Raw genomic sequence first — 23,080 nt, forward strand, 5'->3', positions numbered from 1 at the left:
TGACTGGAGTCCTTATAAAAGGGAAATTTGGACACAGAGCCAGGCATGCATAGAGGGAAGAACCATGGGGAGAAAAGGAGAGGAGCCTGGGACAGATCCCTCCCTCGCAGCCCCCAGAAGGAGCCACGCCCACTGACATCTGGACTGCAGGCTTCTAACCTCTAGGTCCATGAAACAACAAACTTGTGCTGTTTAAGCCACTCAGTCTGTGGTACTTTGTTACAGCAGTCCCCGGAAACTAAAAGAGCAGTCTTCACTTTTAAATGATTTCAAAAAACCAAAACTTGTACTTACGCCATAGTATTTTTTGGGCTTTAGAAACAGAGATAGGTGGAATTACTAATCAGGGATTCATTACAATTGATTTTGTGCTGAAACCAAACCCACAAGACAAGTACAAACACTTACTTCACTTCTAAGGAGTTGCTCTGCTTTGCTTCTATTCATATTTCTGCAATACCATCTGAAGAGAAAAAGGTATGTTTAAGGCCTCAGGTTTTTAGAATTGTTCTTTTTTCTTTTTAGGATTAGCAAGGTATTGATAATATTACTCATCAATAACAAATAATAAGAACAAGGCCTCATTCATAATCTCAATAATATAGACAACCACTAGTAACATTTGGATACACATACATGCAGACTTTTTCTACCTGTATTTTTATGAAGACACATATGTATGCCAACATTCTTATTTTCTGTATTAAAGTGAGGTCAAGCTACACTTGCTATACCAGAACCTGAATCTTTCATATAACGGTATACGATACACACCTTTGCAAAGCAATGTAGTCCTGTGCATCACGGTCTGGATGCACCATCATTTATTTAAGCGATTCTTCATTATTTAACATAAAAATCATTTCCAATTTTTAACTATTATAATAATAGCAAGAATGAATTTTACTCCACTGACTCAAATACGCAGGAAATGTCACCACGTTATTGTCTTGGATTCCAATTAAATCTAATCCCAAGCCCCCAACAGGCAGTAGATTTCATCTCCAATCATCATGAAGCCTCCCCCACAAATTTCACGAAGGTCCAAAGTATTGAAAGAAACAGAGCAAAACAGAAGAGCAGGCCTCCTGGGTCTTCCAGACTTACTGGTTCCAGCACAGCCCCGATCCCTGGCAGCCCTCCAAAGGTCTACTGTAGGAATCCCACCAGGGCCAAGCAGTGGCACCTGCCCTTCCACCACTCTGTGCCAAGCCCCTGCATATGGGTGCCCTTGCTTAACCTTTGAGAAATCTTTCCTAAGGAAAGATGGATACTGCCATCTCCCACCTCATCCTCAGAGGTACTCCCCTCTCCCTGCTTCCCCTAGCCCATGCTCTCCAGGGGATTATGAGCAAGTTGGCCAAAGAAGATGAACTCAGACTGTCAGCTTTAAACTTGGATTTTTGTTTTGTGTTGTGTTGTTTGTTCTAGATGGACTTTAGTGGGCAGAGAATCCTCCATCCAGTCCTATTTCCCAAGGATTCCAATGTTATGAAACCAGCTTGGCCCCTCTAAACCCGTGAAGTTTCCACCACTGCCTCAGCCTTTTATAAAAGAAACAGCACCTGCTTTTGTCCCAGCAAACACCCCGAGACAAGCCGATACAAAGGCCTTCCCTGACTGAGGAAGGGAAAAATACAAAGAAAAAAATACAAGATCATTTTTGGTCTGGATTCTTTCATGCAGTTGGAGGGGACAAACACAAATTATAATCTCAACACAAGCCAAAAACTGTTATTTTATGTGGAGCCTGAAGTGATTAACCAGGCCTCAGAATTGTGGGTATTAAGATCTCATTGTTGTGGACCCCACTTTATGACCTGAGACCAAGTTCAACAAAATTACAAATTTAAATTCTGATCAATTTCTGAATGCAACTGAGGGATAAAATAAATGAGGAGAACAGAATGGATTCTATCCCTAAAGCTTTCCCACTGATAGGAGAAATATTTGTCAGGATACCAAAAACAACCATAAAAGTTAATTAGAAAAGGTAGCTGCAGCTCTCATTATGCATTATAAACCAGCAGGACCTGAAAGATTGAAAAAACAAAATTCTCTTTATTAATCACAGGAGATCCAAGCCCACATCTTCACAGTGAGAGTAAGTGATGGAGGCTCAGGCTCACATTCAGATGCAAGAAATCAGTAAAGCTAGATTGTGGCTCTCAAGAGAAATTTGATATAAGATACTCAGAGAAAGAAAAAGGTCCTTTCCTCACTTGGTATATTCAAGCTCCCGGGAAGGGATAAAAGAAATAAGGAAAGAAAAAAAAGCCCACAGCACAAATCCTATTCTAAGTCGTCATTTGTATGGTATTTGCAGTTTCCCCAGAAAGGATGTTTTCCTCCCTAGGATATAAACTCAGACCCTGAAGGGTACGTTGAAGGAAGGAAAGGAGGAAGGAGTGATGAACAAATCGAAAGATGAGTCATCGGGCTTCCCTGGTGGCGCAGTGGTTGAGAGTCCCCCTGCCGATGCAGGGGACACGGGTTCGTGCCCCGGTCCGGGAGGATCCCACATGCCGCGGAGCGGCTGGGCCCGTGAGCCATGGCCGCTGAGCCTGCGCGTCCGGAGCCTGTGCTCCGCAACGGGAGAGGCCACAACAGTGAGAGGCCCGCGTATCGCAAAAAAAAAAAAAAAAAAAAAAAAAAAAAAAAAGATGACTCATCTCGTGGTGAGTATTTCCTAACGGTTCTTTGTGGCTTCTCTTCCTCTTCCATGATACCTATCACCAGGCAAGGAGGGAAAGACAAGAGTGGCTCTGCTGAAGGCATCCTGTCGGGAAGAACGATGCACACGTGGTGAGCTGGAGAGCTGCCGCCCAGACGCCAGCCCGCATGCGTCGCCCACGAGCCCGCACAGAAATGCCTGTTGGAGGTTAGTTAGCGTCCCCTGACGAAGGAACTATATACTTCTAGAAAGAACGCCCAGGATTTGTAAGTAACTTGTCATTCCATTCTTAGATATCAAAACCCTCATGGGAATGAGGGTTTCAGATTGGCTAGTCACTTCAAACACTCCAGAGGGACAGGACTTCATAGTGCTGTCTGAATAGAGGGGAAAGCAGCTTTGGGGACAACCTTCTGGAAAGGATGGATCCTGGCCAAGCTTCTTGGAGAGGGTGGGTTGGGTAAATTAGAAAATGGAGGCAACAGGTATAAACTAACAAAAAATTGAAAACAACCAACCAACCAACCAATGAGCTATATAATCTCTGCCGGTTCTCACTTTGGCCCTTGCCTCCTGGATCACCCACGCAAAGCCTTGTCCTAGACTTTTCCTGTTCTAAGGGACCTTGCATTCCTGTCACCTTCCTCCTTTAGCATGCTTCCATCAAGAACATCTTACTGACCACAACAAGCCCAGTTTCTTTCCTGCAGCACTTCCGATGGTCCTGTCCTCCCCCAGCCGGGACCTGGGTGTGAGGGTGGGAACTAGGGTACTGACGGCCCTGGGAGCTGCAGGCTGCCAGTCCTGGGCCCAGCCCAGTGGACAGTTATTGCCTGGACGCCTCCTGCCTGCAAACAAACAGCAGAAGGGCTCTTGATTCAGCAGCTGGCAAAAGGCTTTTTAACCCTGGAGACATTTAAGACGTGTTACAGGATGGGCTTTAGCAAAATCTAACACAAACAGTGGAGTGGAAAGACAGCAGGAGTGACTGTCAGCACCGAGAACCGGTTTTTCCTTTCTCATCCAGTCAGGGCTGGCACCACGCCACATGGAATCCCCAGTCCCTGGGCAGCTGGCTGAGGGGACTCCCACGGCAAGTTCACTCGGTCATGCCGAGGTGGAGTCAGGCACCCAAAAATTGCATGGCAATGAATCATAAACTTCCTAAAACCCTTATTTGTAATCCCATGAGTCATAAGGGGAGTTCTCCCATTTAGATAAGGGTTATCTGGTTTCCAAGCACATTCCTCCTGAAATCACCAGTTACTTCTCAGTCAGATGCCTTTAAAATCAGGTCCAAGTTTTTACCTTTTAGTATCTTCCCTAATTCTAAGGATTTACTCTATTTTCCTAAAATTTATTCAAGAACAAAACCACTATTTTAGTTACATGCTTTTTATACCCTTACCTACTTCTAAAACAACTTTTTTTTTTTTTAGTTACATGCTTTTTATACCCTTACCTACTTCTAAAACAACTTTGAGGGGTCACACCACCGAGTGCTAGGACTTTTGAATCTGTTAATCCTTTTGTAGACTTTTAAGGTACACTCACATTACAGGAAGTAACATGGACAGAGGAAACAGCTTTGTGGTGGTGGTGGTGGTGGTGACAGTGTTGTTTTTAAAGAAGTGAATGAAGCATCAATACACTCCCTCAGAATGACCACAAAAGGCTCATATGTATTTGGTATATATGAGCCTCTCACTAAAACCTGGCCATGCGCTGCTAGTGAGCATATAAACAGCAGCCCATTGTTTCTCTGAAAAGTAATTTGACAGCATGATTAGGAGTCTTAAGACGTTCATAACTAGCCTTTAGCTCAGTATGTAGATTTTTAGAGATCTAGTTTAAGACAATAAGCAGGAAGAGGTATCCCAGTATTTTTACATAAAGATGCCTAAACAACATAATGCCACACAAATAAGGAAATGATTATATAAATTATTGCACATCCACGTGCCGTATGTCTGGTTGTACCCCTTAAGGCCTCACACAGTGCCTGATACACACTAAGGTCTCAGTAAACATTTGAAGAATTCACGACTGAATGAAATATAATGCAATTATTAAAATGTTTTCGAAGTACATTTAATGGCATGAGGAAATACACTCATACTATTAAGTGAATTAAACAGGATATAAAACAGTATATACAGCATGATTCTAAAGATTGAAAGGAAATATATGAACGTTGACAGAGGCCAACTCTAGTTGATTTCTGAATAATTTCTCTTACTAACATTTTTCATATTTTCAAAGAATTTTAAAACAATAATCACATATTGTTATTATAATTAGAAAAAAGAAACAATCAAATGTTTTTTTAAAGGTCACTCGGGGAAACTGTATTTTGATTTCTTGAATGAATGAACAATAAGCTGTATTTCAAGGTCAGCTAAAGCTATGATTTGTTTAAAATCAATTCAACTATATTCACTTCTGTAATTCTATTCACACATAGTACCTTCAGGTAAAGTGTATTATAGAAACTAATTCTCACAACGTCTATTTACCATCCTAGACAACTGAGTTAAGTTAGTACATCCTTCTAAAGATAATGAAAGATAACCATTAATCTCCAAAATGTCTTACATAATTAGGAAAATAAGAACAGTTTCTAGTCCTCCACATTCACAAAATAACCTTTTACTTACTCATACTGATCTAAGTTGTTTGATTTCTTTCCTGTCACGTAATTACTTGGGATATATCCTTCACTCCTAGAAATAAGAAAAATACTTTAGATAAACTGAAATTATTTTACTGAGAGAGTACTAAAAGAAAAATTATTGCCTTTCCGGAATAAAGTATAAAACTGCCTAAAGCTTATAAGAAAGACCAGCTGACCCCCAGTAAGTAAATATAGCTATAGTATTTGATGCTTTACAAAGGACTTCCTCATTTGATCCTTACAAAAATTCTGAGGTAGGCAGGCATTACTGTACCCACTTTTTGGTGGGGAAACTAAGGCTTAGAAAGGTTGAGAGACTTTCTCAAGGTCTCAAAGCTAGGCAGCAACGGGGCCATAAGTTGAATTCTGAACTTGTGACTAGTTTCAGAGCCCTTCCTAATATTCCGTGATGCTTCTTTTGAAGTCACAATTCCTTGGGATGTTTTAACGAAACCACTACTTCAGAAAAGTTGAAGTGTTGGATAAAAACACCCATCACTCCAATACCTCAACAGTCTGTGTAGTGCATTGTTTCACAGAGGGTCATGCCTGACATCTACATCGGTATCATCAGGTCACTTGTTAAAAAGGCAAATTCTGGGACTTCCCTGGCGATCCAGTGGTTAAAGGCTCTGTGCTTCCAATGCACTGGGTGCGGGTTCGATCCCTGATCGGGGAACTGAGATCCTGCAAGGCGCATGGTGCACAACCAAAAGAAAAAAAGCCAATTCCTGGGTCATACCCCAAGAGATCTGAACTGAGAAGGCCTATGTAGGCCCATGGAATCTTTGATTTTACCCCAGATGACGCCTATCTCCTATGCACATTACAGTTTAAGGAGCAATCATAGCAAGTAAAATCTCGGTTAGAGCCAAGAATTTCAACATAAAAGAGATAAATGTATAAAATTTCTAAGTTGAGTAAAAACTTTGTAATCTTAAACTTGAATTTGAACTATTAGTAAGAACTCATAACACACAAACGCACACACACACACACACACACACACCAGTGCATATATGTAGCTCTGTTGCACTGAGAAAGGCCTAGAAGCAACAACAGTCCAGCGGCAATTAGAATCCAAGCACGCCAACTGTTGTCTCTAAATATTGCTTCTTACTACAAGGAGCCAGAACTCCTTGGGGAAATGGCAAACTGCAGGTTTGGCCAGGAAAAATACAAGATGAACTTGAGCTATTTTAGTTTATTCAGAAAGCAGGGTAGCTGAGAAAGACTCAAAGCGTCCTCAATCAAAAACAGCTACCACTGACCCACGACGGGACAATTCAAGTAAAAAGAATAATGACTGCAATAGACTGAAACCAAATATATAAGCATCTATAATAACACAAAACATTACTGGTTACCATTGCTATCAACAGAGGAAGCTTGGTCATCAACTCATTATTTCTGAAAAGTTGGTAAAAGATAAGAATCCAAAATGTATCTGGCCTTTCCTGCATGAACTAAATGAACTGGTTCATGAGGCAGTTCTTCTTTAGAGATTTAATACATGCAGATGGAATGACAGAATTAGAAAAATCACCATTTTGCTATCCCTAATGGATCTAAGCAATAATCACCAATGGATGCCAAAACCATCAGGTGAAACACTGATAAAGAACTTTGTGATAGAGGAATAATGTTGACACCTGAACCAACGAGTAATCCTGGCATCATCAGAAGCGGAACAACCAGATATACAGGACACAGATACATATTAAATGACACCATGTGGAAGCAAACAGCTTAATCTAGATTGTGGCTCATTTCATAGAGAAAATAACCTGGTTTTATCAATAAATCAAAAATGAGAAAAAAAAAAAAAAGGCTAGGGATTGTTACAGAATAAAAGAAAGACGTGAGACCTGTCAGCCAAAATGCAATGTGTGGACCTTGTTTTAACCTTGATTAAACTGTAAAATACAGATTAGAGCTAATCAAGGGAAACCAGAATTACAGAGTTGGTACTATCCTTAGACCTGGGCCAGAGGGTCCCTGCTCTGACCTCACACTTTCGAGAGGATGCTAAAGCCCATGATCCCTCAGCCCTCCTCTGGACCATCATCCGCGTAACTAGGGCCCCAGAATTCTCTGCCCACTACCAGGCCCTACGTGGGCCTTCCCAATGGGTTTCGTCCTTTGAAAAGCAAATGATGCTGATTGTGTGCACTCACTCCAGCCCAGGTCCAAGGAGTGACCAAGTTGGGGGGTGGCTTTTGCAAACCATGTGGACAGAGTTTGGATGTACGGCTGGGAGATTCACATGGTACATGTGAGATGGAGCCCAGGGCAGAAGGGAAGAGAGAAGGGAGACACCTCAGGGAGCTGGCTCTCTGTGCACTATCACGTTCCGGCATGGAACTCCAATCCAAACCTTGCCTTCCTTGTCATTTTGAAGGTATGTTTGTCAAGCTGGAGGATAAGTTATATCTTATTTACCAGTTTGTTAGCTTGACTTATAACTTCTAAATATTTAAACATATGATATCTGGGCTTTTATTTGTATGCTTCTTCTAGTCCTGAAAATGTTGCAGGAAAGCCTACAGATGATGTTTTTTACCTTATTATTAAGTATGATAATGACACAGCAGTTGTTTAAAAACATCTTTAGCAGTTAGATTTAGGGGTGAAATGACATGATGATTTGAATTTAGTTTTAAACACTTGAGAAAAAACAGTTGGGAAGATTTTAAAATCAAGACTGGCCAAATGTTGGTAATTTCTGAAGTCAAGTGACAAGAGGCTCCATTATACTATTATGTACTTTTTGGATATCTGAAAATGTCTATAATAAAAAATAAAAATCCATCTTCTACAGTGTTTGGCAAAATAAAGCAGTGATGACCTTCTTGTAAACATAGATTAAAAGGTTTCCAAAAAGGTAATAATGCACAGCAAACCAGCACTCAGGAGATCTACCACTGCTGAGAAGTGAGCAGAAGACACGGACCCTGCCCAACCCAGAGGCTTCCACTGCTTCTCCAGAAGTGACCTGAGGAACAGAGAACTAGAACTGGGGGTGGGACAGGAGGTGAGAAAGCAGACTTGGAGGGAGGACATGCTCTAACCAGGACAAAAAAGTCCTCATCTTCCTATCCACAGGAACTCAGAATATAAACAGGATTATATTTCAGAGGTAAGCATAGGATACAGAGCTTTCTTAATGAAGCCAAAGACTCATCCCCTATGTTTATCCACATTTACCCATTATTTACCAATAATAAGATTGAAAGGACTATTCTCTTTAAATCCTAAATTATTTTGTATAAATAATGTTTGTTTTTAAATTTCTTGAATGTATTTTAGACATAGACCCATATGCACATACATATAGACAGAAAGACACACACACACACACACACACATATACACATTCTCTCTCTCTTAGACAAATCTAAGATTACTTTACCTTGGGAGTGGGGTGCGGGGAGAAGGGACCTAAAATGTAATTTCCCCCAAGAGCAAACAATCCAATTAGACATATAATGGATGAGAAAGAGACCAGTGTAATGGATTCTAATTTCTGGAAAGGAGTGGTTGATTCATTTATATTTATGGAGTCACTACTAAGAATACATTGTGTTACTGCAAAGTAATAACATATATTTTCATTTATGGCCGCTGAACTAGCCTCATTACATAACAGTTACAGGTTATCCTCTTCTCACTCAGTATTTCACTCCCAGCCACCCACTGTGTATCATCCACAGAGAGGGAATACCTACCCATATTTATCTCTTGCTTTCCACCAATGAACATCATTCTTTTCCAATATGATATACTCCTGGCCTCTCTCTAATCTGAGATCATGTGCTTCTGTCGCTTGGAAATCATACATGGCTACAACTATTTCTTCACTATTACCTTCTTCTTCAGGTGGAATCGGTGGGGGAGGCCTTCGCTAAGAAAAGGAGGTAACATATAAAAGTTTAGTCTTCTGTTTGAAACTGGGTGTGCAGTAAAACACCAAGCAATGCGCACGTCCCCACAGTATAAAGTCTGCTTTAGATAATCTGGTGAACCCGCACCATGAGTCCGATGATATCGATGCTACTGGACCTCTCATGGGCTTCAGAATTTAGGACAAGGGCAAAAGCTGTCTTTAAACATCAAACAGCTTCTGCTCAGTGTCAGGACTAGCTTTCCAGGGAGAGGCAAGGGTAACGTGAGTAGAAACCAGCAGGACTAAAGGCAGACCCACCATTTAATGGCCTGCAGTGGGGAAAAGCAGAACTACTTCTGTCAGGTCTCCTCCCACTCAAAGGAATCTGCACTGCTTTGTGCCTGCTGTGTGCAAGGCACACTCTTAGTACCTAGCTAGCATACTGTTTCTCATTTCTTTTTAATTGAAGTATAGTTGATTTACAATGTGTTAGTTTCTCATGTATGGCCAAGTGATTCAGTATATATTCTTTTACATATTGTTTTTCATTATGGTGTATCACAGGTTATTGAATATAGTTCCCTGTGCTATACAGTAGGACCTTGCTGTTTATCTGTTTTATATATAGTAGTTTGTATCTGCTAATCCCAAACTCCTAATTTATCCCCCTCCCCCTCTGGTAACCATAAGTTTGTTTTCTACATCTGTGAGTCTGTTTCTGTTTTGTAAATAAGTTCACCTGCATTCTCATTTATTCTTAATACTAATCCCATGAAGTAGAGTATATAATTTCCATTTTACAACTGAGGAAACAATGGCTGAAGTATCCCACCCAAAGTCACTCATATCAGATTCATGCTGGATCAGGCTCCCCGTGAGTTCAAAGTACATGTGTTTTCTACCCTACTCCACTATTCACAGTCACTCCTTTGTCATAATACTGTGGTCTCAAGACTGAAATATTCCTTTAAAGTCCCACACCTCTTGTATAATTCTCAAAGCCAAAATACAGGCAGAATGCCAGATGGTAATATCTGATACAATTAAATTGACATTATTCGACACCAAAAAAAAAAAAAAAAAAGTCAAGTGAGCCATAGTCTATCCATTTCCAATGTGATCCTTGCAGGGAGCAGCATCACAGGAATGAACATAAACATACTTAATAAACTGCAAATGTTTCCAAACATTAAAGACCAGCTTACCTTCTTTGTTTCTGGTGCTGGTGCTCGAGGTAGTGCTTTTTTTATACCTGAAAATGACAATGACAAAAACAGGTCAAAATGCCATCCACCAATGATTGATAGTTTTAAAGAAAAGTAAAAATGAACCCATAACAAGAAGTCCACTCAGACTCCCTCACTCTGGTGCATTTTGCTTGTAATACTATTTTAGAACAGATTTTTTAAAATGCTATTAAAGCCGGTTTGTATTTCTGCCTTCTTGAACAGACTATAAATGCCACAGGGATTGGGGCCATGCCTTGTTCACTGTAAACAAATGGGACTACATCAGAACCAAAAAGCTTCTGCTCAGCAAAGGAAACCATCAACAAAATGAAAAGGCAACCAACAGAAGGGGAGAAAATATTTTCATCCCACATATCTGAGGAGGGGTTAACATCCAAAATATACATGGAATTCACACAACTCAATAGTTAAAACAAATAATAATAATAACTCAATTAAAAGTGGACAAAGGACCTAAACAGACACTTTTTAAATTTTTTTTTATTATTTATTTTTTTTTTTTGCGGTATGCGGGCCTCTCACTGTTGTGTCCTCTCCCGTTGCGGAGCACAGGCTCCGGACACACAGGCTCAGCGGTCATGGCTCACGGGCCCAGCTGCTCCACGGCATATGGGATCTTCCCGGACTGGGGCACGAACCCGTGTCCCCTGCATCGGCAGGCAGACTCTCGACCACTGCGCCACCAGGGAAGCCCCAGACACTTTTTTTTAAAGAAGACATACAAATGGCCAATAGGTACCTTAAAAGGTGCTCGACATAACTAATCATTAGGGAAATGCAAGTCAAACCACAATAAGATACCACCTTATACATATTAGGATAGCAATTATAAAAACCACACATGATAACAAATGCTGGTAAGGTTGTAGAGAAAACGGGATGCTTGTGCACTGCTGGTGGGAATGTAAATTGATGCAGCCACTATGTAAAATAATATAGAGGTTCCCCCCAAAATTAAAAATACAACTACCATATGATCCAGCAATCCCACTTCTGGGTATATACACAAAAGAAACAAAATCAATACCTTAAAGAGATATCTGCACTCCCATGTTCACGGTAGCATTATTCACGATAGCCAAGATATAGAAACAACCTAAGCATCCATCAACAGATGACTAGATAAAGAAAATGTGGCATATATAGAGAGAGAATGGAATATTATTCAGCCTTGGAAAAAGAAGGAAATCCTATCATTTGTGACAACATGGATAAAGTTGGAGGGCATTATGGTAAGTGAAATAAGCCAGACCAAGAAGGACAAATGCCACATGGTATCACTTACATGGGGAAGCTTAAAAAAAAAAAAAGTCAAACTCATAGAAATAGAGAGTAGAAAAATGGTTGCCAGGGGATGGGGGGTGGAGGAAATAGAGATGCTAGTAAAAGGGTACAAGCTTTCAGTTATAAGATGAATAAGGTATGTTAATTACAACTCAATTAAAATATATAGAGAGCAAGAAAAAAAGATAAATAAGGTCTGAGGATCTAATGTATAACATGATGACTAGTTGACAGCACTGTAGTGTATAACTGAAGTTTACCAAGAGAGTAGAACTTAAATGTTTTTACACACACACACACACACACACACACACACACACACACACAAAGGTAAACATGCAAGGTGATGGATGTGTTTATTAACTCAATGGGAGGAACCCTTTCCAATGGATACATAAGTATATCCAGTCATCTCATCGTAAAATTTAAATAATTTTGTTAATTATACCTCAGTAAAGCTTAAAAAAAAGAGAAGAGAAAAGCTGCTGATGGTGCTACATTAGGCTCACAGTTTTTAACAGAGTCATGTTTAGTAGGCTTTCATATTGTGATAAAAACTCCCAAAACAGGGCTTCCCTGGTGGTGCAGTGGTTGAGAGTCCGCCTGCCAATGCAGGGGAAGCGGGTTCGTGCCCCGGTCCGGGAAGATCCCGCATGCCACGGAGCAGCTGGGCCCGTGAGCCATGGCCACTAAGCCTGCGCGTCCTGAGCCTGTGCTCCGCAACGGGAGAGACCACAACAGTGAGAGGCCCGCATACCGCCAAAAAAAAAAACAAAAAACTCCCCAAAACAGACCTTCTGATTCCATGAGATGGTCCTACTGCTCACTAAATAAAAGTATTCTTACAAAAATACACCTACACTATGTTTACACCGTGCTAGAAAGTGTGAAGGCCATATTTAACCAACATCAAAATCATGTCACTTTCTCCCAATAATACCAACAGTATGTACATCCTGAGCACAATATAACTACAGAATAAAATTAATACTTACTACTTTCAAACAGATTATATCTTTCACATCCAGGCGCTAGTTTTTCAGTTTGTCTGCAACACTGATAACTTCCGTCTGCCCAAAATTTAGGATGATATTTAATCATAATATTATTGTTGTTCTGTATTTCTGTAATTCATAGACACATTAAATGATGAGTGAAATGTACAGAGATAACAGAATGTTTCCGGTTGATCATTCTTTCTCAAATACTACGTTTATTATGAGGAAACCTTCATAACATATAATCCAGCATTCAGAAAATCCATAGAGTTCTCTTTCACCACTTTTTTTGGTGAGGCACCCTTGTTAACAGAAGTGACCTCTGCTACAACGTGATGGATAAACACAAAAGTCAGCCCCCCACCATTCTGTTCTGCAGAAAAAGCGATGAGGATTATGCAGGTCAAATCACTGATTAATATACTTTACATACAAGTCAATTCATCCACATCAAATGTTGACTACATAGGCAATTTCTTAGACAATACCAAATCCTGTTACCATAAGAGCCCAGTGCTTAGTCACCTCCAAATGTACTACACATTAAATGAAAGCATGTTCTTCTTAAAAACTATGTATATGCCACTAGAAGGAACCAGATTATAAAAAAGGAAGTTAACTTCAACATGTGTCACTTACAGTAACAGAGAATGTTCTTGGAGAAACACTTATTGTAGATTAAAAGATTATAAATGCAAGATACACTAGCCGTATCTCTGTCTTAGTGACAACAATGTTATATTCTGAAATTATGTACAGATTAATATTTCATTATATGAGTTTTACCTTCTTTTAACTTCTTCACCCACCGGTCCCTGCTTTGTGCACTAGGTGCAAAAATGTAAAGTGTGTTGGCATCATGCACAACCTGAAATAAGACAAAAGATGGAACAGGTGAGAAAAGCTTAGACACAGCATCTTGCCTAGCACAGAGCCCTTGGCACCACAGGCATCAATAAAGGATTCTGAAATGACTGACCAAAAGTCGATTACTTCCGATCCAAAGAACCTAGATTCCCTTCTTACAAAAACACATCTATTTCTTCATGTCTCCATCCAGTGGGATACACATTTTACAAAGGACTGTGCTTTTACAGAAAAAAAATATATACAGAGGCCAGGATGCCTTGCCAATCTTGTTATTTCTTGCGATCTAATAAACTGAAGTTCCTTAAGTAAACTTGGTATAACAGGGACTATTCCAATCGAATATTTTTCTGAATAATATTTGAGATGAATGGACTACTGTTTCAACATCACTCCTATACCTTCCTTTTGCCACTATAAATAACTGCAGTAGGTAGCTTAATTAAGCACTGACCACCCCAACTCTATACTTTGTGCTTTACAAGACATTAACTCAACTAATCCTACCATCAAGGTATTAGTATTTCCATTTTACAGAGGAGGAGACTAAGGCCTATCCAAGACACCCCAATTCTAGATCACTCCCAGAGGCACTATTCACATAGAATGTACTGCAAATGGTGTGCCTTAAGTTACCTGCCCATCAGCATTTGGCTGGTCATCCAGAAAGCCAGGATCCTGACTCCAGAGCCCAAACTTTTAACCACAGTACCTCTTTCAGAGGTACCTCCAGGTAAGCAATTAAACAGTTTTATTCTTAATAGTCTTAATATTAAGAATAAAATTAAGCATGGGAAACTAATCCAAGAATTTTGTCTTTGGTCTATCACTTTATCCTTGATGGTCAGTAACAAGGCAGAAACGCCCCAATTGACTAAAAAAATATCTGGGGACTTCCCTGGTGGTCCAGTGGTTAGGACTCCGTGCTTCCACTGCTGGGGGGGCTGGGTTGGATCCCTGGTCAGGGAACTAAGGTCCTGTAAGATCCCACAAGCCGCTTGCAGCCAAAAACAAAGAAAAAGCAAAACACAAATCTGGCTGGAAACCTCCTTTTACCATGTCACTGGATTGAACACAGATAGCTCTTTCATCAATAATTGGCTGTTCCTGACCATATTCAATAGATAATCCTGTGGAATAAAAGTCATATTTTTATGGCAAGACAAGCGAAATTTAAACAAAAAATTCTTCTCTGCTCTTTGGCCTCCTCTCTCCCCGCACTGTGCATTGTATAACTCTATTATGCATCACCAAACCCCTATCAGCAGAAATACCTGCTCAACCCTAAAGAGCAACATTCTCCTAGCAGCAACAAGACAACTCCTTAAAGATAGCATTCCTGGGGCTTCCCTCGTGGCGCAGTGGTTCAGAGTCCGCCTGCCGATGCAGGGGACACGGGTTCGTGCCCCGGTCCGGGAAGATCCCACATGCTGCGGAGCGGCTGGGCCCGTGAGCCATGGCCGCTGAGCCTGCGCGTCCGGAGCCTGTGCTCCACAACGGGAGAGGCCACAACGGTGAGAGGCCCGTGTGCCGCAAAAAAAAAAAAAAAAAAAAAAAAAGATAGCATTCCTTCCTGATCTTGTAAGGGGTCACATGACCCACTGTGATGCCACTTAGATCTGGAATATGTAAACTGTCAATAATACGTCATACGATGTCCAGCCCTCTGCCTCAAGAAACTTACATAACTGTGTCTTGACTTCAAATGGGCAGAATAGTTCTCAGAGCTTTCTGAGATTCTCTTCCCAGGTCATAATGCTCAAATTTGGCTTGAATAAAATTTTCCATTTCTTTCTTATATCGACTGATTAATTTTTTGTTGACAATCCCTTCTCATTCACTTTAATCAAATAAGTGCGGTCAAACAGCAATGGGAACACCATAGAACAAATACTGCTATATTCTGCTCAGTGATTAACTCACCCAACTAGCACTGTGCTGGGACTACATGAGATACAAAAATAAATCAAATACCTTACTACAAGACAGAAAATGAGATGTGATAAAGAAGTAAAGATAAAGCTCTAAGAGGGATGTGGGGCTGTAGTTGCCTCATTTGGCCCATGACTTTCATACCTGTGATACTGTGATTCACAGTAAGAAATATATATTTGGTCTCTACCCTGGTTCCTGGCACAGAGCACCTAGAAAACTCTTGGAATTTCCTGTGCTGAGAATGATACGGGTGTCTGTTTTTATACTAATAAGGTGACTACTGGAGAGCCCCTAGGGATGGGGGCTGGTTGCCAGTGAAGCCAACCCCATGATTAGAGGGTTGGAACTTTCAGTCCCACTACCCCCCACCTCTGAGGAGGGGAGAGCAGCTGGAGATTGAGTTCAATGAGTTCAATCATCAATGGCCGATGATGTAAACAATCATGCCATGTAACGAAGCCTCTATGAAAACCCAAAAAGGAGCGGGTTCTGAGAGCCTCAGGGTTGGTAAACATGAGGAGATGTCCGTGGACAGATGAATAAAGACAATTGATACACACACACACACACACACACACACACACACACACACACACACACAGGAATATTATTCAGCTTTAAAAAAGAAAATCCATCCACTTGCAACATGGATAAACCTGGAGGACATTATGCTAAGTGAAATAAACCAGACACAGAAAGAGAAATATTACATGACCTCAGATATAGAATTTTAAACAAACTCTTAGAAACACAGAGCAAAAAAGTGGTTGCCAGGGGCAGGTGAAGGGGGGCAATGGGGAGATGTTGGTCAAAGGGTACAAAGTTTCAGTTATGCAAGACGAATGAGTTCTGGAGATCTAAAGTACAGCATGGGGACTACAGTTAACAACACTGCATATATGAAATTTGCTAAGAAGGTAGCTAAGTATTCTCACCACCAAAAAAAAAACAAAAAAAGAAGGGAAGAAAAGAAAATGGCAACTATGTGAAGTGATGGATATGTTAATTGGCTTGATTGTAGCGATCATTTCACAATGTTTACATATACCAAAACATCAAATCGTACACCTTAAATATATACAATTCTTATGTGTCAATTATACTTCAACAAAGCTGAAAGAAATCAATCAACAAAGCAATGACAAGAAACACTAACGTCAAATAGTAAGCATGACTAAAAGCCCAGAATTTCACTGTCGCAAAAATATGCCAGCTCACCTGAAATGGATATTTATTTTGACAGGGAATGACACCATCATCGTTCTTCACTATTTCCACACATCTGATTTTTGACACATCAATAAATCCCTTTCTGTACTTTTTCTGTTAAAAGAAAAAAAAAAGGAGAACCATTCTAATCATAAGTTAAGGAAAAAATGTTATTAATAATAATATTTGTTTTAAAAAATCACTGATTCAAAATATTACAATTTCCTTAATAATTATCTAAATCATGTCTCCCTATATTGTTAAAATTATTCAAAATACTAACACTATGAGGATTGTAATCAAAATAATTAAGTCCTTTAATTTCCAAAGATGAAATCGCTGCCCTTGCCCTCCTCCAAAAGCTCTAGATCTGTTTAGAAAGAGAGTCCCTTTGATAGTGCCTTCCTCTCAGACACACACTGCAAATTCTTCAACTTCTTGATGACAGCCACCCCCTCTCCCCCGAAAAAGAAAGCATCAGAGACCAAACCAAGCACTCAATCACAAATGCAAACTCCACCAGTTACATCTTCCACTCCAGCACACAGAACTCAGGAGGATGTGAGATGGACACAGGGCGCTCACACAAAGCCTCCATCCAAGAGTCTATGTTCGAATTTTCTCTTTTCTTTTTTTTTTTTCCTTCCCTATTGCCCTTCCTCCCTGCTCAACGCAAATCTCCCTACAACAAGTAACTAATGACATACCAAGACTCCCTCCTCCGAATCATTCACAGTCTTGAGCACAGTAATCTCACATCTGAGAATTTATCCCAGGGAAAAATCCGGAAGATACAAAGTAGTATGTGCAAAGATAACTTGATATACCATATCCATTAAAAATTATTACAAATACAATGAAGAAATAAAAAATGTTTATTGAATTATATTAACGGATACATCCCACACAAAAAGCTGTATAAAGACTAAGGTTATTTTAGGAGGGGGTGTAGATAGTCATATGACAAAGAACAGAAGAAAAGTAGAGAAATGAAGATGAAGAACATTGGATTATTTGGGGTGACCCAGCCCTCCCCTGGCCCTAGTCATTCAAAATTGCTTCATCTAATACTCTGAAACTCCCCTCTGGCCACAATCTTTGGGGTCCCTATCCTGCTCCCAGTAACCAGCGCTGCATCTTCATTGTGACCATGTGACCTTCAGACCTGCCAACCCTCCCAGGCCATCAGCTCCCATGTGACATCTGGCTGTCATCTCACCAGTGCATCCTCCCACCCTCCCTCTCTCCCCCTGCCGCCCACCCCCCAGCACACGAATCCCCGTACCCCCGGCATTTCTGTCAGCCCCCAGTTCTACCCACACCTTTTTCAACTCATGCGTGCCTGGCTGCAGAAGGTCACGAAACAATCCTAACTGTCCTCTTTGTGCTTAGCCAGGCCTTCGCTGCTGTCCTCAGGTCTTCTGTGTATCTCTAGCGGAGAGAACCTGGTGGCCTCCATGGAGCCCACCAGTCTCATCAGAGCTACAAACCCTTCCCATTCCCCTACTTCATGGAGAAGAGAACAGCTGTCCCAGGAGCACACCCCCAACTTCTTCCTTCTGCAGGTCTAAAGCACCCTAAGATTTACCCTTTTTTCTTCTCTGTCATTCTGCCTCTATGAGAAGGTTAAAAGGACACAACAGCTAAGGACACTGTAGTGGCACTTAACAGATGTCATTTCCTTTCATGCTCACAAAATTCTCATTTTACAGATGATGACACTGCAGCTCAGACAGGTTAAACACGTTACCCAAGGATCCCAACTGAAAGCTGGGATGCTAAAGCTCCCCAGACCTTGGATGTCCCAGCTGCAAACAGGTGACAAAATTAATGGAGCCAAGTCCCTGAGGGGGCAACCTGGATTCTGAGCATGGCCTGAGATTTTACTTCTCCTGCTTATAGACACCTTCAGGCCTCTGCCATCCATAGCAAGAACCTTCTTCTGGCCCTGCTACTGCCCTAACTCTGTTCTTCCCTTGCTGAAAGAGAGATTATTACACCACCAGTCTTCATTTCCTTCCCACCCACTCCTCCTTAACCACTTGCGATCTGCCTCCCCTCTCGCCACAGTTGCTAAAGCTGTTCTCAAAACCACTACCAATGACCAAACCCAACAGCCTTCGCTCAGCTGTCTTCTGCTCAAGCTGTTAACGAGGCATCTGGGGGTGCTCCACTCTCTTCTCCTGCAGTGGCCTTGACTTTGGGTCACCCAGGCTTTCCTTCTGCCCCTTCCACTCAGTTTCCCACATTACAACACCTGCTCTGTGCCAGCAACTGTGTCAAGGAATATATCAAGTCCCTATAGGAAAAGCTCATTTCCTGAGCATATGGTCCAAATATTGTGCCATTTAATCCTCAGATCCTCTGTGAGATAACTGTTATTAGACACATCTTACAGAAGGAAGAAACAAAAATTAAGTCACTTGCCCAAGTTTACCTGTGGGAGAGACATACACAGCAACGTTATCATCCAACGTAGTAAGTACTGAATATAAAAAAGATGCTAAGGGCTTCCCTGGTGGCGCAGTGGTTGAGAGTCCGCCTGCCGATGCAGGGGACACGGGTTCGTGCCCCGGTCCGGGAAGATCCCACATGCCACGGAGCGGCTGGGCCCGTGAGCCATGGCCACTGAGCCTGCGCGTCCGGAGCCTGTGCTCCGCGAGGGGAGAGGACACAACAGTGAGAGGCCCGCATACCGCAAAAAAAAAAAAAAAAAAAAAAAAAAAAAAGAAAAAAGATGCTAAGAGAACACAGAGGAACCAAGACTTACATGATAATTTCAGAAGAGAAATTCTGATAATATCATAGGGAGGGAATGAACAGCACAGCACATGGGATGAAAAACACATTCCAGAATGACCTAGGTTGCCTCATCTATAAAATAGGAATAATAATAGTATCCACTTCATGGATACTATTAGATAGTTATGAGAGTTAAATGAGTTAGTATTTGCAAAGTGCTTAGAAGAGTGACCTGTAGTATCATATCTATGAGTGTTTGCCACATAAAATAAATAAGTAGAAAAAAAGGTCAGTGTGGCTGAAGGACAGGGTACATGAGGCAGGATGGAAAGGTGAGCAGGGGCCAGCTTGTAAAGAACCTGCTGCACAGTGCCAAAGGGTATGGTCAGACAGGGCCACCTACCCTGCTCCTGGGCCTATGCCAGTTAGTGTGCAAAAGAAACTTCCAGAGCGCCATCCTCCTATTAATAAGTCACACGTGTTCACCATAGAAACCTTAGAAAATACTAACAGCACAAAGAAAATCAAATGACCCTGAATCCCCCAACTCTGCAGAAAATCCCTGTGGACATCATGGAGTTTTTCCAGACACCGCTCTGGGGTCATTTATCACCTACTGGCTCTCTTTCTTGAGCAGCAGACTGTGGTCGGCTTCTGAGATGCCTGTCTCCACTCACCCCTTGCCCCTGTGACTAAAAGCAGCTGTCAGATGTCAGCCAATCCACACAGGAAAATTTGAGATGATTGGTATACTGGGCTGGTTTATGCCCCCTAAATACATGTTCCATGATATATTGTATTATGCTAATACTTTGGCTTATTAATCCAAATACTTTGCTATGAAGTTTGCAGATAAAGGTTCACGCTTAAGTTGGCCATTCATTATTTTACCTATCCTGCCAGCAAACACTGATCAGACACCAAGCACAGCACTGTGTGCCACAGCTTCAACCTTATGCAAGGGGGTTGAGGGTTCCCTCAAGAGGAATTCCCAATCATATGGTAGGTGGAAGGGGAAGAGGGGAGTAATTCATCATCAAATGAAGACGAAGTCACGCGCTCATGGTATACTATGGAGTGAGACAGTGATTGGGCCAGGAAAAGCTGGGGAAGTTTTTGGGAGGAACTGATATTTTGGTTTTTAAAGGATAAGTAGGAGTTTTTCTTTAGAGAAAGTGGAGAAGAGAATTCAGGCAGCAAAAACAACAAAGCACTGATTTAGGGAACGGGAAGAAATTCATTGTGGCTGAAGTTCAGGGTGGTTCAGGGGAAGTGTAGGAAAGGACACCAAAATGGTTATTTGAGACCAAATTAGGAGGAGGTAAGTAATGGCTGTTTCACCCATTTGTAAACCAGCTTAAATGGGGAAACTAGACAAAGAGATGAAATATGACTTGCTTAAAACCACACATCAACTGAATGGTAGAACTGGGATTTAGGTGAAAGAGATCCTGCCCCCCTGGGCAAGTCTTACAAGATACACAGTTTTCCTTTCATTGCCAGAATTAAAATACTTTTTAAAGTATCAATAAAAATCCTAAATTAAACTAATTTTTTATAATTGTATACAAATATCCAGGGCTGGCCCCAGGTGTTATCTACAGAACACCCAGCCTCAGGTCCTCCTTTCTACACCCCTCTCCCAAGGCATCCTGAGACCCATTACACGCAGTAAGAGTTTCCCTCCAGTATTACAAGGATCCCTCCCTTTCCCTTATATCACAACTTTTGTTCCTAATGTGGCTATTCCCAGCTGCCTGCCACAGAAGAAATCTACTGGGTGAATCACCTGTGCATTGCAAAGGGACCTCAGGTTGGGCGCGTGAGTTTTGGAGGCAGGCAGATCCCGAGCCCAGCCACGCTCTGCCTTCTCTCAGTTCCTCTGTCCTCAGGAATAGGATAATACTCCTCACTTCACTAAGCTATAAGCAGGGATAAAGATAAGGTACGTAGGTGCTCAGTACAGTGTCTGGCACAGGGAAGTCACTCCCTAAATGGCAGCACTTACTATTAATTAGTCTTCACAACGACCCTGGGAAATTGTTTGGAAACTGAGCATCTGAGAGGTAACGAGACTGGCTAAGAGGCTGAGCCAGAACTGAACCCAGATCTCTCAAAATCACAAAAGCTTTTACCTGACTCCCGGTCTCTCAAGCCTGAATATTTCTGGACTCTTATTTTAGAAAAAGAAAATTATTTTATGTCAAAACCTAACAATTACAGAGCATTCACTCTGAGCCAGGCACTATATGCACCTCTCACATGGTAACTCAATGAATCTTCACATAATTATGGGAACTCTTGTCACCCCATTTTACGGATGAAGAAATCAAGACTTACAGGGTATAATTAACTGGCCGAAAGTCATACAACAAACCAGGACCTGAACTCTTAATTCCAACCCTGAATTCTTAAGTGCCACGTACACTTTAGTAACTTGATACCACTTAACTAAGTACAAACATAAACTCAGTGGAAATTTCTCATGCTTATAACTCTTAACAACTAACTATAAGACTGTTAAGAGTTCACAAGTTGAATGCAAACGAACTGGACAATAAATAAGATTTAAACTAACAGCTTACTTGACTGTGATGGCTGGGGTGTTTGCTGGAATTGAATCCCTCTCCCCAAACCAGTTCGCCTGGCGTCCTCAGGCTTGCAATACTGTGTGCCATGTGATGGCCTCTTTCCTCCCCTCTCTTACTTCCAACTATCGAAGTATGCACATCTGTTTGCACACACGCTGTCAGCCTATCATTAGGCCTCCATTTGGTCCCACTAAATTGTTTACTGTTCAGTCAGCCTCTGTTCTTTCTCCATAGGACACAACAATTAAAACAGACCATAAATACAAACCCAAAGATGGCTGCTGACGTGGCATGTTTAGTGACAAGGGACCATCCAGAGAATACAGACAAAAGGTATGTTATATACTATAAAATATCAAATAGAATTCCTAGATCTTGCAGTCCTCAGCAGACGGACAGCACCAAAGCTTACTACTGCCATTCACTGTATTCCATCATGATCATTTCTTCACTCAGCCACATTGATTAAAGATTGATTCTGGCTTCCTTTCTTCTACCACCAGCAAGGCACAGAGGTACCAAAGAACCATGATAGAGACTTAAAAGAGTTCTAGTCAACCCTTGAAAAAAGAAAGAAAATGATGTATTCTACCAAAAATCTCCAATGAGCCAAAGGTCTATTTTATACACGAAGGTTCTTTTCCCTTTCTACTCAGAACAGAGTTAAAAGAAAGAGTTAAAAGAATGGGCCTCAAGTGCAGCAGGACCCATTAATCATGAGAAAGAAAGAAAACCTCAAGATGGATATGACTTTTGTGTGTGTGTGGATACTGGGAATAATTTTGATGTAGATCTTTCTGGTATCAGGAGAAGCAGAATAAATAAAATAAAGTCATTTCCAACTCGGTGATTCTATGATGAAACATCCCCTCTTTGCTAAGTACAAAATTCTAGTGAAAAGCAGAAGAAAGCAAAACCAAAAACGTGGCATCCTAGTATTGTTTTCCTCCCTTTTAATCAGCTCATAATA

General features: G+C 41.2%; 1 protein-coding gene across 5 annotated transcripts in view; it reads right to left on the minus strand.

The window, feature by feature from the left end:
- Positions 1–23,080, minus strand: part of TEC (tec protein tyrosine kinase) — a 160,947-nt gene that overhangs the window by 42,926 nt on the left and 94,941 nt on the right. For 4 of the 5 annotated variants that reach the window (XR_004350023.1, XR_004350022.1, XM_032632693.1 and 1 more), the window contains exons 3-9: positions 16,787–16,891; positions 13,553–13,634; positions 12,764–12,892; positions 10,440–10,486; positions 9,077–9,252; positions 5,332–5,397; positions 409–463 (exon numbers count right to left, since the gene is read on the minus strand). Coding sequence is in view for 3 of the 5 variants with exons in the window: in XM_032632693.1 (XP_032488584.1) it covers positions 409–463; positions 5,332–5,397; positions 9,077–9,252; positions 10,440–10,486; positions 12,764–12,892; positions 13,553–13,634; positions 16,787–16,891 (660 nt within the window). In the remaining 2 variants the exon portion in view is untranslated. The remainder of the gene's footprint in view (positions 1–408; positions 464–5,331; positions 5,398–9,076; positions 9,253–10,439; positions 10,487–12,763; positions 12,893–13,552; positions 13,635–16,786; positions 16,892–23,080) is intronic. The other variant, XM_032632694.1, reaches the window with a different exon arrangement.

This window comes from Phocoena sinus, chromosome 5 (genome assembly GCF_008692025.1).
Source record: "Phocoena sinus isolate mPhoSin1 chromosome 5, mPhoSin1.pri, whole genome shotgun sequence".
NCBI lineage: Eukaryota > Metazoa > Chordata > Mammalia > Artiodactyla > Phocoenidae > Phocoena > Phocoena sinus.